Genomic DNA, 20,697 nt, shown 5'->3' on the forward strand with positions numbered 1-20,697 from the left:
TTTGTGGCATTCTGAAGTAAAATAAGGGTTAATTGAACACAAGCGCTGCTATACCAAGACAGTGGATCTGCTGAGAGGGCTGCTAAGTGACCAATGGCGGGTAGTGTATACAATGTAGATACACTAGACAAAGGGGTGATTCATATCTTGGCCAGGATGAAGCAGGACAGCACAAGATTTCATCAGGCTGCTCAGAATGGTATGCAATTTAAAACTTAGGAATTGTTTATCTTTGGAATTTTCCATTTAATATTTTTTGATTAGTTGACTGTGGGTAACTGAAATGGCAGAAAACAAAACTGTGGATAAAGGGAGATTACTGTGGATAAAGGGAGATTACTGTGTATATGATCCTCAGTGACTGGCTTTTTTTAGGTGTCTTATCACACTCTACTCCCATGTAACAGTGATGTTCTAGCTGTGCAGACCCATCTTTCTTTGTATTTTCTGAAATACAGTCCCTTGCTTTTATGTGTGCTCTTCCTTCTGCCTCTCCCCGTCTTGTCCAATTGGTGGTGCACTTCTCACTTTTATAATGCTTGTTTTACTCCCGCTCTATTACATTACCATTCCTTGTGTATATCTCTGTTAAAACCTCATTGCCTTTTCATTGCAATTTGTTATCTCTTTTTCTCTTTCCCTGAGTTGAACCTCTGAGTATCATGATGAAAAGAACTTTGTTGTATCCATCCATTTATTTCCCATACATAGCACATTGTCTGAAGATGCTTCGTAAATGGTTGTAGATAGCAGGAATAGTATTATGCATACGGAAACACAAGTCTGAAGGTGATATGTGTCAACAGTGCTGCTGCTCTACTGCTGGTTAGACTGGGCTCCGTGTTTGCTGGCTCCCTTAGTCCAATGCTCTGCCATTAAATGGCATGAGTTTTGGTTCTTAACAAAACATCTTTTTTGTTTTTTCTTTACAGATATTGATGATGTTAAGAAGTTCAAACCAGGTTACCTCGAAGCTACCCTTAATTGGTTTAGGTTATATAAGGTACCAGATGGAAAACCAGAAAACCAGTTTGCTTTCAATGGAGAATTCAAAAACAAGGTGAAGATGAGAATCTGTATTTTAAAATGTACCTCCTGATACCTGTACAATACTCGTTTCACTTGGGGAGTTTCTTATGTGAATATCTATATATAGCATGGTAAGAAAAAACAAACTTACATATTTAAAAGCATGATTTTATTATTTAAATTTTGTTTCAGAAGCTCTTTAAGTGAATCAACAAGGCTGAAAAAATATCTGTCTCCATTTATCTGTCTATAGCTCCTTCATCTTAGAAAATGAAGGAATTTTATGGTCAGTCTAATTTTGCAAATTGTGTATATAGAAAAACTTTCTATTTACTGTTTTGTGGAAGAGAAAGTTACTCACCCTTAATGTAAGTCCACAGGAGCCTTCCTCCTAAGTGTTCATTCCACTATGACAGAACTCAGCTGGTTAACAATTGAAAGGACACCTGAATTATCTTACTGTCATAGGATTTTTTCTATTAGAATACCACAGAGTTACCACAAAAGTATCTCTAATATGATACAAATGAAGGGAACAGGCCAAGGAGTTAAAGTCTAAAACATGGAATTTTTTTTTTTAATTATTACCACTAGGTAAATTAAACATTTGAAACCAGCTTTTAAGTGGATACCAATAAGTATGTTTTCTAAGTGAACTAAGGCATGTTAATGAAAACTTAAAATTCTTAATGAGTATTTTGCTGCAAAAGAATTGATTGCTGGACTCAATATTTTTTGAAAGCACATTAAAAGAACACTTCAAGTCTTGAGGGCTTTGTCTGGAATTATTAAATATAAATATAAAATTATTATTTTAGATTAAATTCTCTTCCTTAAAATACTGAAAATTTATACAATAAATTATTTTTTCTTCAAAAAATTTGCATTTTATTATTGAGATAATTGAAATTTCAAACCTATATTGTATTTTTGTGGCTCCTTATTGCCTCAGGGTAAGTCTGCCAAGTCATGAATTTGTAAAGAATGAGGTAGTTTTTATTTTTTATTTTTTTTTTAGTTTTTGACAAATAGTAATTTTTTTCTGTATAAAGATGAGGTCACTTATACAACCTCTTGAGAAAATAATCGTTTTATGCATTGCTTTTTACTACTACTATTTAAAATATAGAGCCTTAGTTCCTTTAGTATTGCTATGAAAGAATTCCTGAGGCTGGGTAATTTACAAAGAAAAGAGGTTTATTTAGCTCACAGTCCTGCAGGCTATACAAGTGGCCTGGTGCTGGCATCTGCTTCTGATAAGGACCTCAGAAAGCTTCCAGTCATGCCAAAAGACAAAGGGGTAACAGGCATGTCACAGGGTGAGAGAGAAAGCAAGTGAGAGAGGTGGAAGGTGCCCGGGCTCTTTGTAACAATCAGTCATTGTGGGAACTAACAGAGCAAGAACTCACTCATTACTCTGAGGAGGCACCAAGCCATTCATGAGGAATCCACCTCCATGATCCACACACCTCCCATTAGGCCTTACTTCCAACACTGGGGATCAAATTTGAACATGAGATTTGAGAGGACAAATTCCCTCAAACTACAGCAGAACGTAACCTAAGAATTAAGTTGTCCCTCTTTAACATGGTTGGAAAGATGGCTCCTTTCTTTTATTCTAGGTTTTTCTTGCCACTCCTCTAAGCAAGTATTGGGATTGATTCTAAATAATCACGCTTATCCAAATAATTTGATTAAAAAATCTATCTTTACATAACCAGATAATGTATTGGATTTCTTGTCCTATATCTGAAGTGAGACCCCCCCTCCAACACTACCTCATTGAGAAATAAGCCATCCTCCATCACAGGCAATAGTAGACCTGAGAGAACTTCTCTTTTCAGAGGATAAATTTCTCATTATTACTATATCTCAGTTCCCAAGATTCTTTATTATCATAATTTGTTTAGTTATCATAATGTATTTAGTTATTGTTGAAGAAGAAAGGAGCTAGTGTGAACTAACCAGTAAGGACTCTCCTTAAGGAAAACAAACAATATTCTGAGGGAAAAGAATCTGAAGAACTTTCTGCTTTGGAATTATAAAGCAAGTTTTCCTTAGATGTTCTTACTGGATGTATATCTAACAGGAGGTATATGTATTGTTGATTATGCATTTTTAGACACTGTCATAAATGTCTAGGAGATGTACTATTTTCAGACAGTGGATAGTCTAAAATTACTTAGACTGAAGAAACTACATTTGGACTGCCTGCAGTTTTGGTGATGCTGAAAGGGATAGGTGCATGCTTACTGATAAGCCAGGTACTGGGTTAAGCACTTTACGTACGTCATCTTATTTATTCTTTCAACAATTCCGTGACTTAGAGCAGAGGTTGGCAAACTTTTTTTTGTAATGGGTCATGTAGAAAATAGTTTAGGCTTTGCAGATCGTGTAATTTCTGTCACAGGCATTTAACTCTGCTATTATAGTACTAGAGCAACCATAGGCCAAACACAAACAAATGTGACTGTTCAGTAAAACTTTACAGGTGGCAGGCTGGATTTTACCCGTAGACCCTAGTTTGCCAGCCCCTGATCTAGATTATCCCTATCATATTCTACTCCATAGATGAAGAAATTGAGGCTTAGCGAGTTGAAGTAACTTGCCCAAAGTCACACAGCTGATAAACAGGGAAGCCACAATTTATACCAAGTTTTGCCTGACTCTGGAGCTCGTGCTCTTAACAATTAACCGTCGTCACAAGATTAGTTTTGTGTTATTACAACAGTGTGACTGATATTAAATACATCTTTTTTTATTTGTTTGTTTGGAGCTAGGCTTTTGCTCTTGAAGTTGTTAAATCCACTCATCAATGTTGGAAAGCATTGCTTATGAAGAAGTGTAATGGAGGGACTATAAATTGGTAAGAATTTGTCTTTTCTATGTAAGTAATGTTATTTTATTACTAATTAGTGTGAAACAGCCATATAATACTGTTCAGTTTCAGATTTTTTAAAAACAGAGAATTGCATGTTTTTTTTTATTGAAACAATACAGAGTATCTACCTATTCATTGGGCATTTAAGTGCTGGGCGCTGTTAAGCTAGGAATTGACATGATCCTTTTTCTCAAGGGATTTATAATTTTATAATTTAGTGGAAATACTGACAAATAAATGGACATTTAATTGGAATACATTGTGCAAAGATGAAAAATGCAGTTTTTCAATAGGCAAATCTATACGGTTATTTTATTTATCTAATAACTACTATAATTTCTTAGAAAGTAAAAGCCTTCTTATCCAACATGATCATTAGTTGATTGATTCAGAGGAATTAAGTAATAGTAACATAAATCAAATATTTAATTTAAAACATTTAAATGTCTATTCACCCATCTTTGGATATAGGGCTAAGCCCCTTTTAATACAGATTCCATAGAGATTTTGTATATACTCTAACATAATATAGGATAAAAAAATAAAGATCCTGTAATCCTTAAGCTCCTTATAACTAAAAATTCCTGACAGATTTTTAGGGTTCTTTAAAAAAAAATCATTTAAATTGTGTTTTCCACACCAAAGTTGACACCAAGTTTCTGCAGTGATTCACCTTCATTGAGGCTTTTTAGAGCCTCAGTATTGTTTAAAGCCCTTGATAGTTTTATAACCTACTTAATGTTTATAGAAACAGTTCTTCCACACTTGTTCACAGTTCATCTGTGAACATAACTAATACCCAAGTTATGAAATTATAGTAACAAGTACAATTGACAAACACATTTAGGAACAAACACAACTGACTCTTGGTAAGTCCAAGTATAGGAGGCAAAAGCAGGTCCTGGGGGAGGTCCTGGGGGGCACTAAAGATATTACTACGAATACGATAGAGTCCCTGCGCTCTCTGAGCATAATCTGGGAATCAAGACGGATGTTTAAGAAATCATTAGAATAAGGTAATCAGATGGAGTAAAGAATTATTTAATTTCAAGGACTATTTTATCTAAGTCATCAAGAAGGCCCATTTTGCCTACAACACAAATGCTTGAACGTTCAATGTATTGATTCTATTTCTCTTGCTTACTAAAGAAACACTGTCAACTCCTTGGCCTTCTCCTGTTTTTCTTACCTCTTTTGGAGAGCACTCTCTCTTTTTTTCTTAAGCATAATCTTAAAAAGTAGATAATTGTTTCCAATTTAAATAATATAATTTATTAACAGCAAAGCTGGATATGATTGAATGTCCTCTAGTCTTGTCTATCCTAGTAACTGGTAGACTGAGCTATCCTTTATGGTCTAAAAGTGAAACTCCAGTGTAATGAGTCCCTCCAATATGAAGGTGGGTCTCTGATTGTCTGAGATATATTTGCTTGCTCTTTGCTGTCTTGTCTCCTTCCTAACTGTACTTTCTAAAAAGCTTACGCAGTCTTTGATGAGACTTGAGTGTTTCCCCAGGTTTCCTCAGCTACACAGCTAGAGACTGTTTGGTTAGTATCTCTACAGCCTGAATTCATACCTTCTGTGCTGAGTCTAATTATCCTTACTGTGAAGGTTTATTTCTAAGCTCTGGAATCATTTTGCTGTAGTCTCCTGAGTAATGATAAAGATATTTATTAACTCTATACTATGTTCCAGGTTCTGAGTGATTTATATGTTACGTAATTAATATTCAAGAATCCTATAAAGTATGTATTGTTATTATCTCCATTTTACACATGAGGAAATTCAGTCCACATAAAGATTTAGGTTAACTTATCTAATAAGGTCACACAATGCATGGTGGAGCTAGGATGTAACCTTACTTTTTCTTTTTTTTGAGGTGGATTCTTGCTCTGTCACCCAAGTTGGAGTGCAGTGGCACGATCTTGGCTCACTGCAACTTCCGCCTCCCAGGTGCAAGTGCTTAGCAATTCTCCTGCCTCAGCCTCTCAAGTAGCTGGGATTACAGGTGCCTGAAACCATGCCTGGCTAATTTTTGTATTTTTAGTAGAGACAGGGTTCTGCCATGTTGGCCAGGCTGGTCTCGAACTCCTGGCCTCAAGTTATCTGCCCGCCTTGTCCTCCCAAAGTGTTAGAATTACAGGCGTGAGCCACTGCACCTGGCCTAAACCTTACTCTCTTAATAGCTGTATTCTTTTGCCTCCTCTGCATTTTTACAGTAAAATAACTTTTTTTAGTTTAAGAATTTTCTTTTTATTTTTTATTTATTTATTTATTTTTTGAGATGGATTCTTGCTCTGTCACCAGGCTGGAGCACAGTGGCACAATCTCAGCTCACTGCAACCTCCGCCTCCCAGGTTCAAGCAACTCTTCCACCTCAGCCTACCAAGTAGCTGGGACTACAGGCGTGTGCCACCATGCCTGGTTAATTTTTGTATTTTTAGTAGAGATGGGGGTTTCACCATGTTGGCCAGGATGGTCTCGATCTCTTGACATTGTGATCTGCCTGCCTCAGCCTCCTGAAGTGCTGGGCTTACAGGTGTGAGCCACCATGCCTAGCCTAAGAATTTTCAGAATATAAGTTTCAGTATATAAATCATATGCATCTAGAAAATTTAAAGTCCAAGATCTTCAAAATTTTAACTCATTTTAATCCATATTTCTCTTATTTTTTTATCGTAACTTAATTTGAAAATACATTCAGAGTCGTTAGTTTTTATTTCTTTTGCCTTTATGTAATGAGTTGCCTATCTTTCTTAATTCCTTAAACTGTACCATTATAGATTGGCAAGCCTTCCTCTGCCTTCCTTTTTGAAACCTGTTTTTCTCACTTAGTTCAGTTTAGGTCTATACTATCATAGACATTCTCTCAATGTGTATGTAATACACAGAATTAACTAGGGAAATTGTTACAGAACTCAGATACATTGTCCCCTTCTTTACACTTAGTATATTCATATCTTTAGGAAGCAGAGTCTAAACGTGTGTTTTTAAAGCTCCCTGTGTGATTCTGATGAGCCTCTCTGCTTAAGAACCTTATTATTATTATTATTATTATTTATGTTGAGACAGTGTCTTGCTCTGCTGCCCAGACTGGAGTGCAGGAGTGTGAACATAACTCACTGCAGCCTCAACCTCCCAGAGTTAAGCAATCCTCCCACCTCAGCCTCCCAAGTAGCTGGGACTACAGGCATGCACCACCACACCTGGCTACTTTTTACATTTTTTGTATAGACAGGGTCTCAGTATGTTGCTGTGTATTGTCTTGAACTCCTGGGTTCAAGCAATCCGCCCACCTCAGCCTCCCAAAGTGCTGGGATTACAGGCATGAGCCACTGCACCCGGCCTTAAGAATCATAAAATCCAAACTTGTTTTCATGGAAAAACAAACAAAGCCTTCCAAGATTTAGATAACCTTTCTAGCCTCATTTTCCGTCACTTCTTGTCTCTTATTTCACGTTACAACAACTGAAAGCCATTTGCACTCCTTACAAACACTGTGCTTGTAGTGATCTCTAGACCTTTACTCATTTTGTTTATTTGGCCATGATTGTCTTATCATTTCTTGAACTGGCCAAGTTACTCATCTTTTCAGATTTAATTTTTATGTCGTCTTCTCTAGGAAACAGTCCCTCTTATAGCCCCATGCTAGCTTAAGTGCCAGTACTCTCTGTATTCCTTGTCCCCTTTGGATTTCTGTCATTACATTTGTCACAGTTATAAAGTACTTGGTTCATGAATTTGTCTTCTTCTCTAGACTATAAGTTCCTCAAAAGCAGATGAATAAAGATGCCTGATTCATCTTTATATTCCTAATGCCTGGCATGTAGTAGCCACTCAATAAATATCTGTTGGAGCAAATTGTTGAATAATATTTTAAAGCCAACAAACATTTGTTTTTGTTTTCTTTAATCCAGGTAGTGACTTCTTTCAGCAGCACTGGATTTATTAAGTTCTTTTAATTGATACCTTGAAAATTCTCTTTCTCCAAATAAGATTTTTGTTGTTGTGTATTCTTTTTTCCACTGCTGGATGTTTACTCTGAAAGCTAAATATTCTTTTAAAAGAGAGAATTTTATATTTCTAGTCTTACCTAAGAAAACTTTAAATTTGATTCTGGGGAAATCATTTTTTGCCGTTGGAGTTTATTCCTTAGTCCTCTCTCACTCTCTCTTCAACCAGTTGATATACCTTATTAAGAAATCAGAAATGTACTATTCTGTTTACTACTTTATTAACCATTATTTATTTTGATCCATCTGTCTTATAACATTTTTCAAGTTTTGATTGATTCTTGAGAGCCTTCTAGTTATAAAACTAAACTAATTCAGTTACTTAGCATTTCTTTACTCATAAACTGTTTTTTAATTAACAATCATTCTCCTGTTTAATATATTCTATACAGTACTGCCAGAATTATCTTTCAAAAGTGTGAATATGACTGTCATTTTTATGCCTAAAAACATCTTATGATTCCCTTCAAATATGGGATTTCATCCAACCCTTCCATCCTTAAACAATATGGATTTCATCCAACCCTTCCATCCTTAAACAATATGTCCAAACCTACCTCTCCAGCCTCATGGGCTATTCCTTCCCATCCCTTTATCTTTCTTCGGACATCTTCATTTTTCAAGCAGTTTAGATGTCACCTCTGCACAGTTTCATTTCTGTTGGGCTGTCATATCACTGCTGTACATATCTCTATCTAGAACTGGGGGTGGATTTTTTTTTAATACTTTGTATTGAGTTTTTACCTCAGTACTTGATAACAGGACTTGACACAGTAGGTAGTCTAAATATGCTTACTGAATAAAGAAATATATTCAATTCTTCTAAATTATTTAGGTCTTGAAGTTTTTTTTTTTTACATTCCTAGAGAAAGGTGTATTTGGTACTTCTTTTTTTTTTTTTTTTCCTTACTTTAAGTTCCAGGATACATGTGCAGAACATGCAGGTTCGTTGCATAGGTATACATGTGCCAATGGTGGTTTGTTGCACCTATCAACCCATCACCTAGGTATTAAGCCCTGCATGCATCAGCCATTTGTCCTGATAATCTCCCTCCCCTCCCCCCATTGACAGGCCCCAGTGTGTGTTGTTCCCTTCCCTGTGTCCATGTGTTCTTACTGTTCAGCTCCCACTGATAAGTGAGAATGTGAGGTGTGTGGTTTTCTGCTCCTGCATTAGTTTGCTGAGGATGATGGCTTCCACCTTTATCCACGTCCCTGCAAAGGACATGATCTTATTCCTTTTTATGGCTGCATAGTATTCCATGATGTATATGCACCACATTTTCTTTATTCAGTCTATCATTGATGGGCATTTGGGTTGGTTCCATATCTTTGCTATTATGAATAGTGCTGCAGTAAAAATACATATGCATGTATGTCTTCATAGTAGAACGATTTATATTCCTTTGGGTGTATACCTAGTAATGGAATTGCTGGGTTAAATGGGATTTCTGGTTCTGGGTCCTTGAGAAATCATCACATTGTCTTCCACAATGGTTGAACTAATTTACACTCCCACCAACAGTGTAAAAGTATTCCTATTTTTTCACAGCCTCACTATCATCTATTGTTTCTTGATTTTTTAATAATTATCATTCTGACTGGAGTGAGAGCATATCTTATTGTGGTTTGATTTGCATTTCTCTAATGATCAGTGATGATGAGCTTTTTTTCATGTTTGTTGGCTGCATAAATGTCTTTTGAGAAATGTCTGTTCATATCCTTTGCCAACTTTTTGATGAGGTTGTTTGTTTTTTTCTTGTAAATTTGTTTAAGTTCCTTGAAAATTCTGGCTATTAGACCTTTGTCAGATAGGTAGATTGCAAAAATTTTCTCCCATTCAGTAGGTTGCCTGTTCACTCTATGCTAATTTCTTACGCTGTGCAGAAGCTCTTTAGTAGTTAGATCCTACTTACCAATTTTGGCTTCTGTTGCAATCGCTTTTGGTGTTTTAGTCATGAAGTCTTTGCCCATGCCTCTGTCCTGAATGGCATTGCCTAGGTTTTCTTCTAGGTTTTTATGGTTTTGGGTTTTACATTTACGTCTTTAATCCATCTTGAGTTAATTTTTGCATAAGGTGTAAGGAAGGGGTCCAGTTTCAGTTTTCTGTGTATGGCCAGCCAGTTTTTCCAGCACCATTTATTGAATAGGGAATCCTTTCCCCATTGCTTGTTTTTATCAAGGTTTGTTGAAGCTCAGATGGTTGTAGATGTGTGGTGTTATTTCTGGGGTCACTGTTTTGCTCCATTGATCTGTATGTCTGTTTTGGTACCAGTAATCTGGTACTTCTTTATGTATTGATGGTACAAACTTCTTTGTGTACATTTATCCCAAGGTCACATCCTTCTATAAACTTTGGAGGTTATGGTATAAAATTGTTGGCATTCTTATTTCTTTAAATTTTCTCTCTCCCTTTTTCTTGACTGTTTTGCTTTAGAATGAAAAGTCTTGACAAATCTTTATCCTGGATACTGTTTTTGAGGATTCTCATGAGTGTGAGCCATTGTTTGATTTGAAATTTACTTGAAGAAAATGGTTTTCCCTTCACTAAAGTTCCATGTTACTGGCCCTGTAAATTTCATCTTTTATTTATCTGTTTATTATTTGCAGGTAATTTTCCCTTTTTTCAGTTATTTTACCTATTATTTGTCTACTAATACACTTTACTATTTTTATATGTAATTTGGGTTTGTTGTACACAGCGTTTTTGGTTTTATTGATTTTTTTGCTCTAATGTCATCTGCTTGTTTTGGTCAACAAGGTTTTATATAGGTCATGTAACATTTATAAATTTAGAATATAATATTTAGTATCTTAGTATAAAAAGGAAAGCAGTGCATTCTTTTTAGGTTTTTTGTTAAGTTTCATTTATCTTAGGCACTAACAGTCCTTTAAATGATTATATTGCATTTCCTCCAGCATCCGTTCTTTAAATGATTATATTGCATTTCCTCTAGCAGGTCATAGCCATAGTTTGAAAACTAAAAAGAATCTTAAGGATTAAAAGCTCCATGGGGACTCCATGAATCAATATTGTGTCTCCAGTATCTGGAAAACTCCCTGACACGTAGTATGATTTTTTGAATTGGCAAATAAATATGAATCAATGTAAAACAACTATTTTTGTATGAAGGCCAGTTCAGAAAAAATAAAAAGATTTCTTCATATCATGCCTTTTATTACATCTTTAAACATTCAAAGTACAAATAATTTTATTAAATCCAAGAGGGGGTAAAGTACATATATGTATGCACACACATATTTACATACATATGTGTTCTTACAACCCAGATTACATATTTTATCGACTAAAAGGATGTCAGTGAGGTTCTTGGCACTGTTTTTAGCTGATAAAAGACTAACAGAAGAGCCTATTTGAGAAATACGAACAAGGAACTTTGTAATCTTTCATCCTATGTACGGTATATCTGATAAGAATCTTACAAGTTCATTTGTCTTGCTTTCCATTTCATTCTTGAAACAGTGATGCTGATTCATTCTTTCTTTCTTTCTTTCTTTTTCTATCTCTTTTTCTTTCTGTCTCTCTCTCTCTTCCTATCTTCCTCTCTTCCTTTCTTCCTTTCTTTCTGACAGAGTCTTGCTCTGTCAAGCAGCTGGGATTATAAGGGTATACCGTCACACCTGGCTAATTTTTGTATTTTTAGTAGAGATGGGGTTTCACCATGCTGGCCAGGCTGGTTTTGAACTCCTGAACTTCAGGCCTTGGCCTCCCAAAGTTCTGGGATTATAGGCATTAGCCATCACCCCCAGCTGCTCATACATTTTTTTAAGGTGAAAAATAGCAGAGTCAGTTTACTTTCTCAAGGGATATCACTACTAGTTACTTGTCAAGACATTTTATCAGAGATATTTTTAAAATTTTTTAGTTTTTAAAATTAAAATAAAATTTTAAATATTTTCAAATTTTACAGTGCTGGCTTTAATATTGTCATTCTTTTCTAAGATTCCTATTCATAGTTTCATTTTGTTGTAAGAGTAGCAGATTACTTTAGAAGTAGAGTTATCAGATTTATCAGATTAGTAATACAGGACACCAGTTAAATTTGAATTTCGGAATAACAAATATTTTTCCATGAAAGTGTGTGTGTCTCCTTCAATATTTGGGACATACTCATACTAACAAATAGTTTGCTGCTTATTTGAAATTCAAATGGAATTGGTTGTTCTGTGTTTTATATGGTAACTGTATCTAGAAAAGACTCCCCCCGACCCTCCGCCCCCCGCTCTCTCACCACCATTTTCCCAGAATTTCCAAGGAATGTTTTACTTTGGTTTAGTTATAATATTAAAAGCATTGTATGTATTGTAATTAGTACTTTGTATACCATACTTTCTTCACAGGACCACCACAGTGTTTAATATTTTGCCTGGTTCCTTTAAAATTTATTTTTGACATTCATCAAGAAAACATCCGACTTACAAGGCTCTACCTTTTTCAGTTTTCAGCTTATTTAAACATGAGCTGCGGGAAAGAGAATACAAAAAACTTTGTCTTTTTTTTCCCTCGACTTTAAGTTTCGAGGTACATGTGCAGGATGTGCAGTTTTGTTATGTAGGAAACGTGCCATGGTGGCAAAAAACTTAGTCTTAAAGATGTTGCTGTTAACTTTCATCAAATTCTATTTATGCCCAGAATGAAAATGGATCCCACATTATGAGTCTGGATAGAAGCCAAAATGACCACTTATTATAATTGCTGTATACTCATGTCATCAATTACAGATATAGACAGATGTTTTATCACAATATCCCAACATGTTTCACAAGCTATTGTGAAAATAAATTTGATAATGTATATCCTTAGGTTCACTTGAGGGGGTATGTTTATGTGTGTTTTACCTATTATTTTTATCTTTTAGGGATCTGATAATCATTTTTTCTTCTATTTAAAAAGTTAATTTGGCTTTAACTCCCTTGTCTGTCACCTATTTCTATATCCATTTTAATCTGTCTTTTCTTTTAATGAAGTTTTTAAAAATTGGTCTTAATATGTTTCAGAGGAATGATGCTTTTGCTTTCCTCTAGGGGGTGGCAATACATAATGAGTGGCATGCTTTCAGAGGTATAGGAAAGGCCTTTGACCCTATGGAGCCTTCCCTACTCAGGGAAGGAGCTGCTAGTCTTATACCTGGCTGAACTTCCCTATGTGTAAGAAAACGAACTTTATGTTCATGTAGTTTTCTCTTTAATCTCCTTATCTGTGAAAGAGATTCTGCGACAGCTTTCAGTAGCTAATTACAGTGGTTGTCACCTCAATTAAGAGAAAAATTTATCCTTATAGTCCCATTCTGTGGGTCAAATTTGGTTCCTCTTTTCTTCAGTAAAGGTGAAGTACAATTGTGGTGGAGCTTTTTATATATACCTAGAATTTATTAGGATTTGTGTAATAGGACTTTTAAACATCTTTTCATCATTCTAGAGAGTGCTTTGCTGTGGACTACTCAATACTTATAACCTTGCCTGAAAGAATATACAATAATTTTCATTGTCTTAATTTTTATCCATTCAGTTTCCATTCATTGGTTGAAAGTGTACAACTGATATGGAGTATTTGGAATTAGTTTTTGGGTTTTTTTTTTTGGTAATTGTTTCTTTTTATCCTGTTTAATAGTAACATTCTCTTTTCCTCTCCAGCACAAACGTGCAGATATCTGATAGCCCTTTTCGTTGCACTCAAGAGGAAGCAAGATCATTAGTTGAATCGGTAAGGGGCAAACATCCAAGACATCCTTTAATCTTATAAATGTCATGGGAAGTCTAGTAGAAATTCTGAAATTTCTAGCAATGAAATGTGTCAAGTCCTTTTGAGAAGGATAAAGCTTAAAAATCACATTGAAATCTACTTTCATAATTCAAGGAATTTAAATGAAAACCTTAAAATCTTTTAGTTGGGTTTTTAAATTCTGTATTTGAAAGTATATTAACCATTTAGTTAATTTCATATGACGCTGTTTTTCTTATCAGTTTATTATTGTTTATATAATATGCTCTCCTCTGTACTGTCATATCTCCATGAATTAGCTTCTGTCCAGTGTCCACATGGGAACTAGCTATTGGCACAGTTCTAGCTTAAGAAAAATAAAATTGGCCCAACATGGGAGCTCATTCCTGGCCAAGGCGGGTGAATCACTTGAGGCTGGGAGTTTGAGACCAGCCTAGCCAACATAGCGAAACCCTATCTCTACTAAAAATAGAAAAAATTAGCTGGGCCTGGTGGTACATGCCTGTAATCCCAGCTACTCAAGAGCCTGAGGCACAAGAATCACTTGATCTGGGAGGCAGAGGTTGCAGTGAGCTAAGATTGTGCCACTGTACTCCAGCCTGGGTGACAGAGTGAGACTCTGTCTCAAAAAAAAAAAAATTGAAAATAAATTTAAATTAAAAATAAAATTATGTTTTTCACCTTAAGAAAAACAAAATTGATAAGACTCTTTGCTTTTTATTTCCCTTTAGTTTAGCTGTCTCACATGCTTTCCTTCTGTAAACTAAGATGATATCCTTGGATTTTTACATGTCAGTGATAATGCTGCATGGTCAACTGAATTTATTAGTAAATTAATGACTGATTTGGAGATCACTAAATAAGAAAATTTATATTCAAATAATCAAGTAATATTGCTTATATAAAGTGTATTTAGGAGTTATCTTAGGCTAGAATCTCATTTATAAATTAAGGGTTTTTAAAAACTATGAGATTTAAAAACTAGTGAATTTAGATCTTTACATTAAGAACAACTAAAATGTTCCTAAATGTTAGTTGATCACTGTGGCTGCTTTTAATTTATTGGTTTTTTTTTTTTTCCACGAATGTATCGGCTATCTAATTAATGCCTGTTATGTGGTAAGATCTAGGTGCTGGGAATGCAGTAATTAAAGAAAAGATACAAAAACCTCTGCCCTTGTGTAGCTCACATTTTACCTGGAGAGATGGATAAGAAAGAAATATGCAAGTAAAATAATGAACGTTTCAGAGATTAATAAATGCCTTCTGAAAAATGAGCAGGAACAAGGGGATAAAGTGCCAGAAGTGGTATGGGAGTTGAAATCATTAAAAAGGTGGTCAGCCACAGCCTCACTACGAAGAGGGCCAACATACGAGCAAGGATTTGTAGAAGGTAAGGGCGTGAGTCAGGTGAAAGAAGAGCATTCAAGGCCACACTCCCAAAGGCCCTGAGGCAAGAGGATGTCTGAGGTATTCAAGAAACACCCAAGGAGACCATAGTGACTGGTAGAGTAGAGAAGGTATGGGGGAGAAAGGAGGAGATGAGATTGGAAATGTTTGGATCTGCGTTTGAAGATGTGGGTTGATTATGAAAGACTCTGTGCAGGTAATTTAAGGATTGCATTTCTTATTCTGAATGAGGTAGGGAACCATTAAAATATTTTCAGCAAAGGAGTGGTCTAATCTGACTTTGATTTTAACAAGATTATTCTGGCTGCGTTGGTGAGAATGGACTGTAGGCCATAAACAGATTAGAGAAGATACAGGGAAGCTGTCACAATGATGCAGGCCACATTATTTTCTCCAAGTTATCAGTTTTGTATCTCTGTAGATTATATTCAGAATTTGGTTTTCATTACTTATTTAAGGGTAAAATAAAGGAAAACGAAAACTTTTCATCTTTATATAAGCAATCTGTCTCACTAATCTCAGATTGTCTATTCCATGTACTTCAGTTTTAGATTCATAAATAATATAGTAGATACTCATCTTAAAATTAGTCACAAGCTTAAAGTTTCTATGTTACATTTTTCTTTTTTGCTTTTTCATTGTTTTCTGTCACATTAGTGGCAAAACAGTCAAAAAATAATTGGAGGACATATATATGACTAGTTAGAGGAATAAAATTAGAATTCAGAAAGGTGAACATACAGCTTTAATTACATGGCTTGGTAACTTGGTTGAGCTTTACAATAATGAAGAAAGTACTATACTGAATAATTTTTCACTGAGAATACTGCATCAGAAATTTACAATTTAGAGAAACCAGTCCCTCTTCCCTAGCTCAGTGGAACTTCATGTATGCCAGTTTTCATTATTAAATATTTGTAAGTCAAATAATTGCCCTATTAGCACCCTCATTAGTGATTCAGAATTCTTAGAGCCCAGATTAGTTAACACCCTTCTCATATAGAGTTTAATTTGTAATAACAAAATTATTTGTCATAAAAGCATTTTGTCTCATCATTTCCTTTCTTCAGAATCACATTGAAGTGTTTGAATCAGAATTATTTAGGTGTATATTTCCATGTCTCTTCATTTTGCTGTATACTGAATATTGTACAGTCTTCAAAGTGCTGTCAGGTTTTTTTTTTTTTGTACTCTAATTGCTTAGAATAATTGAAGACACAGAAGTCATCCATCATACTTGATCAGATTCAGACCATATCAAGTCCTGGGTTTGTATGAAACAAATTAGAAGAACCAAAATTTGTTAGTGAGCTTAGAATAAGCGAATTAGGCCGGGCACAGTGGCTCACGCCTATAATCCCAGCACTTTGGGAGGCCGAAGCGGGTGGTTCACGAGGTCAAGAGATTGAGACCATCCTGGTCAATATGGTGAAACTCTGTCTCTACTAAAAATACAAAAATTAGCTGGGCGTGGTGGCGTGCACCTGTAGTCTCAGCTACTCAGGAGGCTGAGGCAGGAGAATTGCTTGAACCCAGGAGGCAGAGGTTGCAGTGAGCCGAGATCGCGCCACTGCACTCCAGCCTGGGTAGAAAGAGTGAAACTCCGTCTCAAAAAAAAAAAAAAAAGAATAAGCGAATTAACAAGTCTAACATGTACCTAAGTAATATTGTCTTGAGACTTATCTGTAGATGTTAAATGATTCTGAAGTATGGTCATTAGAAGGCCAGACAATAAGGGAGGTTTTCACTTTCTAGATGCATATTGCTAGAATACTCAGGATATGTTGATTGAAATTTTAGAATACAGTTAACTGCTTTGTACTTTTAAAATAGACGAAATAAATGGACTAAACTTTTGAGTAATTAATAGAACTATTGTAGGAAGTATATGCTGGATGAATATATACTGATCAAAACACAATTAAGTGTAACATTGAAGCTAAAAAAATTGTTAGTCATCCAACAATATGTACAGATCAGTTAGGAAAAATATTGTTAGAATATCCATGAAAAATAAAATGCAAGCTAACAAATTGATGAATATTATTAAGAACCCTCTTAGATACAAAATAGAAAATATCTACGGAAGTAATTTATCAGACTTAGGTTAGAGATCTTGAGAAGTATAGATCTGAAAAGATTTCAGAAGGAGAATTTAAATGATCAAAATGATTATTGGGCTATGTTTACAAATGTAGATGTTTGAATTATATTTGATCACAAAAAGCATGACTGTATCATAAACAAGTTTTCTTCATTTGATCCCAACACACTAGGGATCCATAACAGGCAGAGAGAGTGCTCTGAGTGGGCTACAGCATGTGGCCCCTGGCAACAGAACTAATACTCTGTATGTAATAGCTCAACTGCAGGACTACTCAATTATTATTATTACTTTTTGAGAGACAGTGTTTCGCTCTGTCTTCCAGGATGGAGTGCAGTGGCATGATCATGTAGTTCATGGTAGCCTTGACTTCCTGGGCTCAAGTGATCCTCCCACCTCAGCCTCCCAAGTTGCTGGGACTACAGGTGTGTGCCACCACACCTGGTGAATTTCTTATAGTTTTTGGTAGAGGTGGGGTCTCACTGTATTGCCCAGGCTGGTCTCAGACTTCTGGCCTCAAGCAGTCCTCTCACCTCAGCCTCCCAAAGCACTGAGATTACAGGTGCAAGCCATCGCACCCAGCCTACATTTATTTTTGTAAAGTTTTTAACGTTCACTTGATTTTACAGCCAAAAGATATGAGATTCTTCCCAAATACTTGAGAATTTTGTGACAAACAGTTGGCTTTTTATTTCAGGGAGCAAGACTTAAAGCGTTTATAGAGAACAAAGAATGTTTGTGTGTGCATGTGTGTATGTGTATGCAAACACATGATTTGCCTTTCAGATAATATTGGTTGATAGTCTATAAAGATATTTGATTTGACTATTGGGATTTATGATGCAACTTTTAGGACCCTTTAGTTAAATATTATTTTGAGAATATTGAAAAGATTCAAATAAAATGTATAAGATTAATCTAATGGACATACGTAATTAGTGAATACATCATTTTTTCAAGTATATATACACATTTCCAAAAATTGAGTAGCTATTAGGCCACAAATAGAGTTGCTAAAGACTTGTCATGCATATCACATCCTCTGTCTATAATATAATCAATTATGAATGTATTAAAAAAGCAGAAGTTCATGTGTTTGGAAATTTAAAAGTAAGTCAGGGCTCATAAAATGAATTATAAATAATTTATATTTAAAATTAAAATATTTTAAATTGAGAGACAACTGAGTTCCTGAGAAAATATAGTTCCTGAGAAATTGAATGTATACAATATAGTAGAAATGAAGGAAAATTATAGAAGTTCAACTTAACACTTACTCTGTTCATTTTTCTGACTTTTTGTTTTAGAAGAAAATTATAAAGAGTAGTGTAAATATTTAATGAAACAGAAAACAAAGAAATAATGACAAGATCAAGGAAAGCAAAAGCTGGCTTTTCTTTCTTTTAAGACTAATTATATAGACCTGTGCCAAGAAGGATGATGAAATAGAATAGACACAAATGAAAAGTGGCAAGAACTAAAATGAAGACATAACTACAGGCAGAAGACATACTTCTTATGTAGTCAATAATCAGAGAGAATACTGAAAAGCTTTTTGCAATAACTTTCTAAACAAAGATGAATTGATAATTTTGCTTAAAATATAAATTGCCAATATTAAATCAAGAATAAACAGAAAACCCAAATAGGCTTGTAAAACAATACTTAATCATGAAAATGGCAGTTTTCCCCATGTTAATTAATGAAGTGAGTCTATTTTTTTCATCAGAATCCCAGTGAGATTTTCATTGAACCTCACAGGGTGACTCTAAAATGTATATGCAATAGTAAAGGGCCAGGAATAACCTAGATGAGATAGGGCACGTTCAGGGTGGTATGGCTGTAGACAGGAATAACCTAGAAAGGATTAATAAATTTAAGTAAAGGGGGAAAAATCTGTAAACAAGAACAACAACAAAAAAACCTTAAAATAGGTTACAAGATAAGTCATTGATTGGAAGGAGATATTTTATATAAATGAGAAAAGGACTAGCATCTAAAATAATAAGCAACTTATCCAAACCCACAAGAAAAAGATAACCCAGTAGAAAAAAATTGTATAAACAACATGAATAGACAGTTCACAAAAGAGGAAACATAAAATGACCACTAAACATGGTAATTTGCTTTATTTCACTTGTAATCAATGGGATCAAAATAAAACACAATACAATTTTACAGTTGTAGGTTATCAAAAGTTTAAAAGTCTGTTAATACCAAGAGTTTTTAGGCAACTGTAGAAAGGGAAGCTTTCATACTTGACGGTATTATAGGAGTATAGATGGCTACAACTGCTTTGAAGAACGTTAAGTAATTTCTAGTAAACTTGATGCTTATAATTCACTACTCAGAAATTACCCTTCTAGGTACACATCTTACAGAGACACTATGCATGCGTTTATGTAACCAGAAATGGAAAAATTAGAAACTGAATTAAATGTCTATTGATAAGAGATGAGGTGAAAACAGCAGGATACATATAGTATGTACCATTTATGTATTTTTTTAAGAGCAATAGCATATATTTTTTATGAATACAAACATGTATGGTATTACATTTTAGAAACATAAGTAAGAAAAGTAAACATCAATTTCAGCATGGTGGCCAGAAGTTACCTCTGAGAAAAGAGGGGAGTAAGTAAGATTTTTATTTTTAATAAATAGGGAGAAAGACTTAAGTTATAAAGATCTCAAATAATAATATTTACTCTTCTGTATCTAAGTAGGTATGTGTTATAGTGGTCTCTGCATACAGAATTGTTTGAAAACAATTCAAGAAAATTAATGGCGCCCAAAGGTAGTTCTTTGAGAAGACTGTAAAACTGATAAGCCTTTAGGCAGAATGATCAGGAAAGAAGACACATTTTCAAAGTCAGGCACAAAACAAGTAATATCACTGCTAATTCTACAGATATTAAGAGAAAAATAAGACAAATACTGTGAAAATATTTTATGTCAATAAATTTGAAAGCTTGGATAAAATTGACAGATGCCTTGAAATACATAAACTAGCAAAGCTCACTGAAGAAGAAATAAGCGTAAACAAATTAAATTTGTACTTAAAAACCTTTCTATAAACACGACTCTAATTTCTTTCTACTGCTTTTGTTTAGCATTTGTACTGAAGGTTCTAGCCAGTGCAATAAGGCAATAAAAAGAAGGAAAAGGCATTCAGATTATGAGGGAAATGGCATGAATGTCTCCACAGAAAATTCAACAAATTCTACCTAAAAATGACTAGAGTAAGTGAGCTTAGCAAGATTGTAGGACACAAGATGAATATAGCAAACAATTGCAGGCTGGGTGCAGTGGCTCATGCCTGTAATCCCAGCACTTTGGGAGGCCAAGGTGGGTGGATCGTCTGAGGTCAGGAGTTCAAGACCAACCTGGACAACATGGTGAAACCCTGTCTCTACTAAAAATACAGAAATTAGCCGGGCATGGTGGCACACTCCTATAATCCCAGCTACTTGGGAAGCTGAGGCAGGAGAATCACTTAAACCTGGGAGGCGGAGGC

General features: G+C 35.0%; 1 protein-coding gene across 3 annotated transcripts in view; it reads left to right on the forward strand.

Annotated features, from left to right (window-relative positions):
- Positions 1–20,697, forward strand: part of PPA2 (inorganic pyrophosphatase 2) — a 99,658-nt gene that overhangs the window by 68,492 nt on the left and 10,469 nt on the right. For all 3 annotated transcript variants that reach the window (XM_012436554.3, XM_012436555.3, XM_012436556.2), the window contains 3 exons: positions 933–1,060; positions 3,810–3,895; positions 13,579–13,648. In XM_012436554.3, the coding sequence (XP_012291977.2) occupies positions 933–1,060; positions 3,810–3,895; positions 13,579–13,648 (284 nt within the window). The remainder of the gene's footprint in view (positions 1–932; positions 1,061–3,809; positions 3,896–13,578; positions 13,649–20,697) is intronic.

The sequence above is a fragment of the Aotus nancymaae genome, unplaced genomic scaffold (genome assembly GCF_030222135.1).
Source record: "Aotus nancymaae isolate 86718 unplaced genomic scaffold, 86718_ANA_hifiasm-v0.15.2.pri h1tg000033l, whole genome shotgun sequence".
Taxonomy (NCBI): domain Eukaryota; kingdom Metazoa; phylum Chordata; class Mammalia; order Primates; family Aotidae; genus Aotus; species Aotus nancymaae.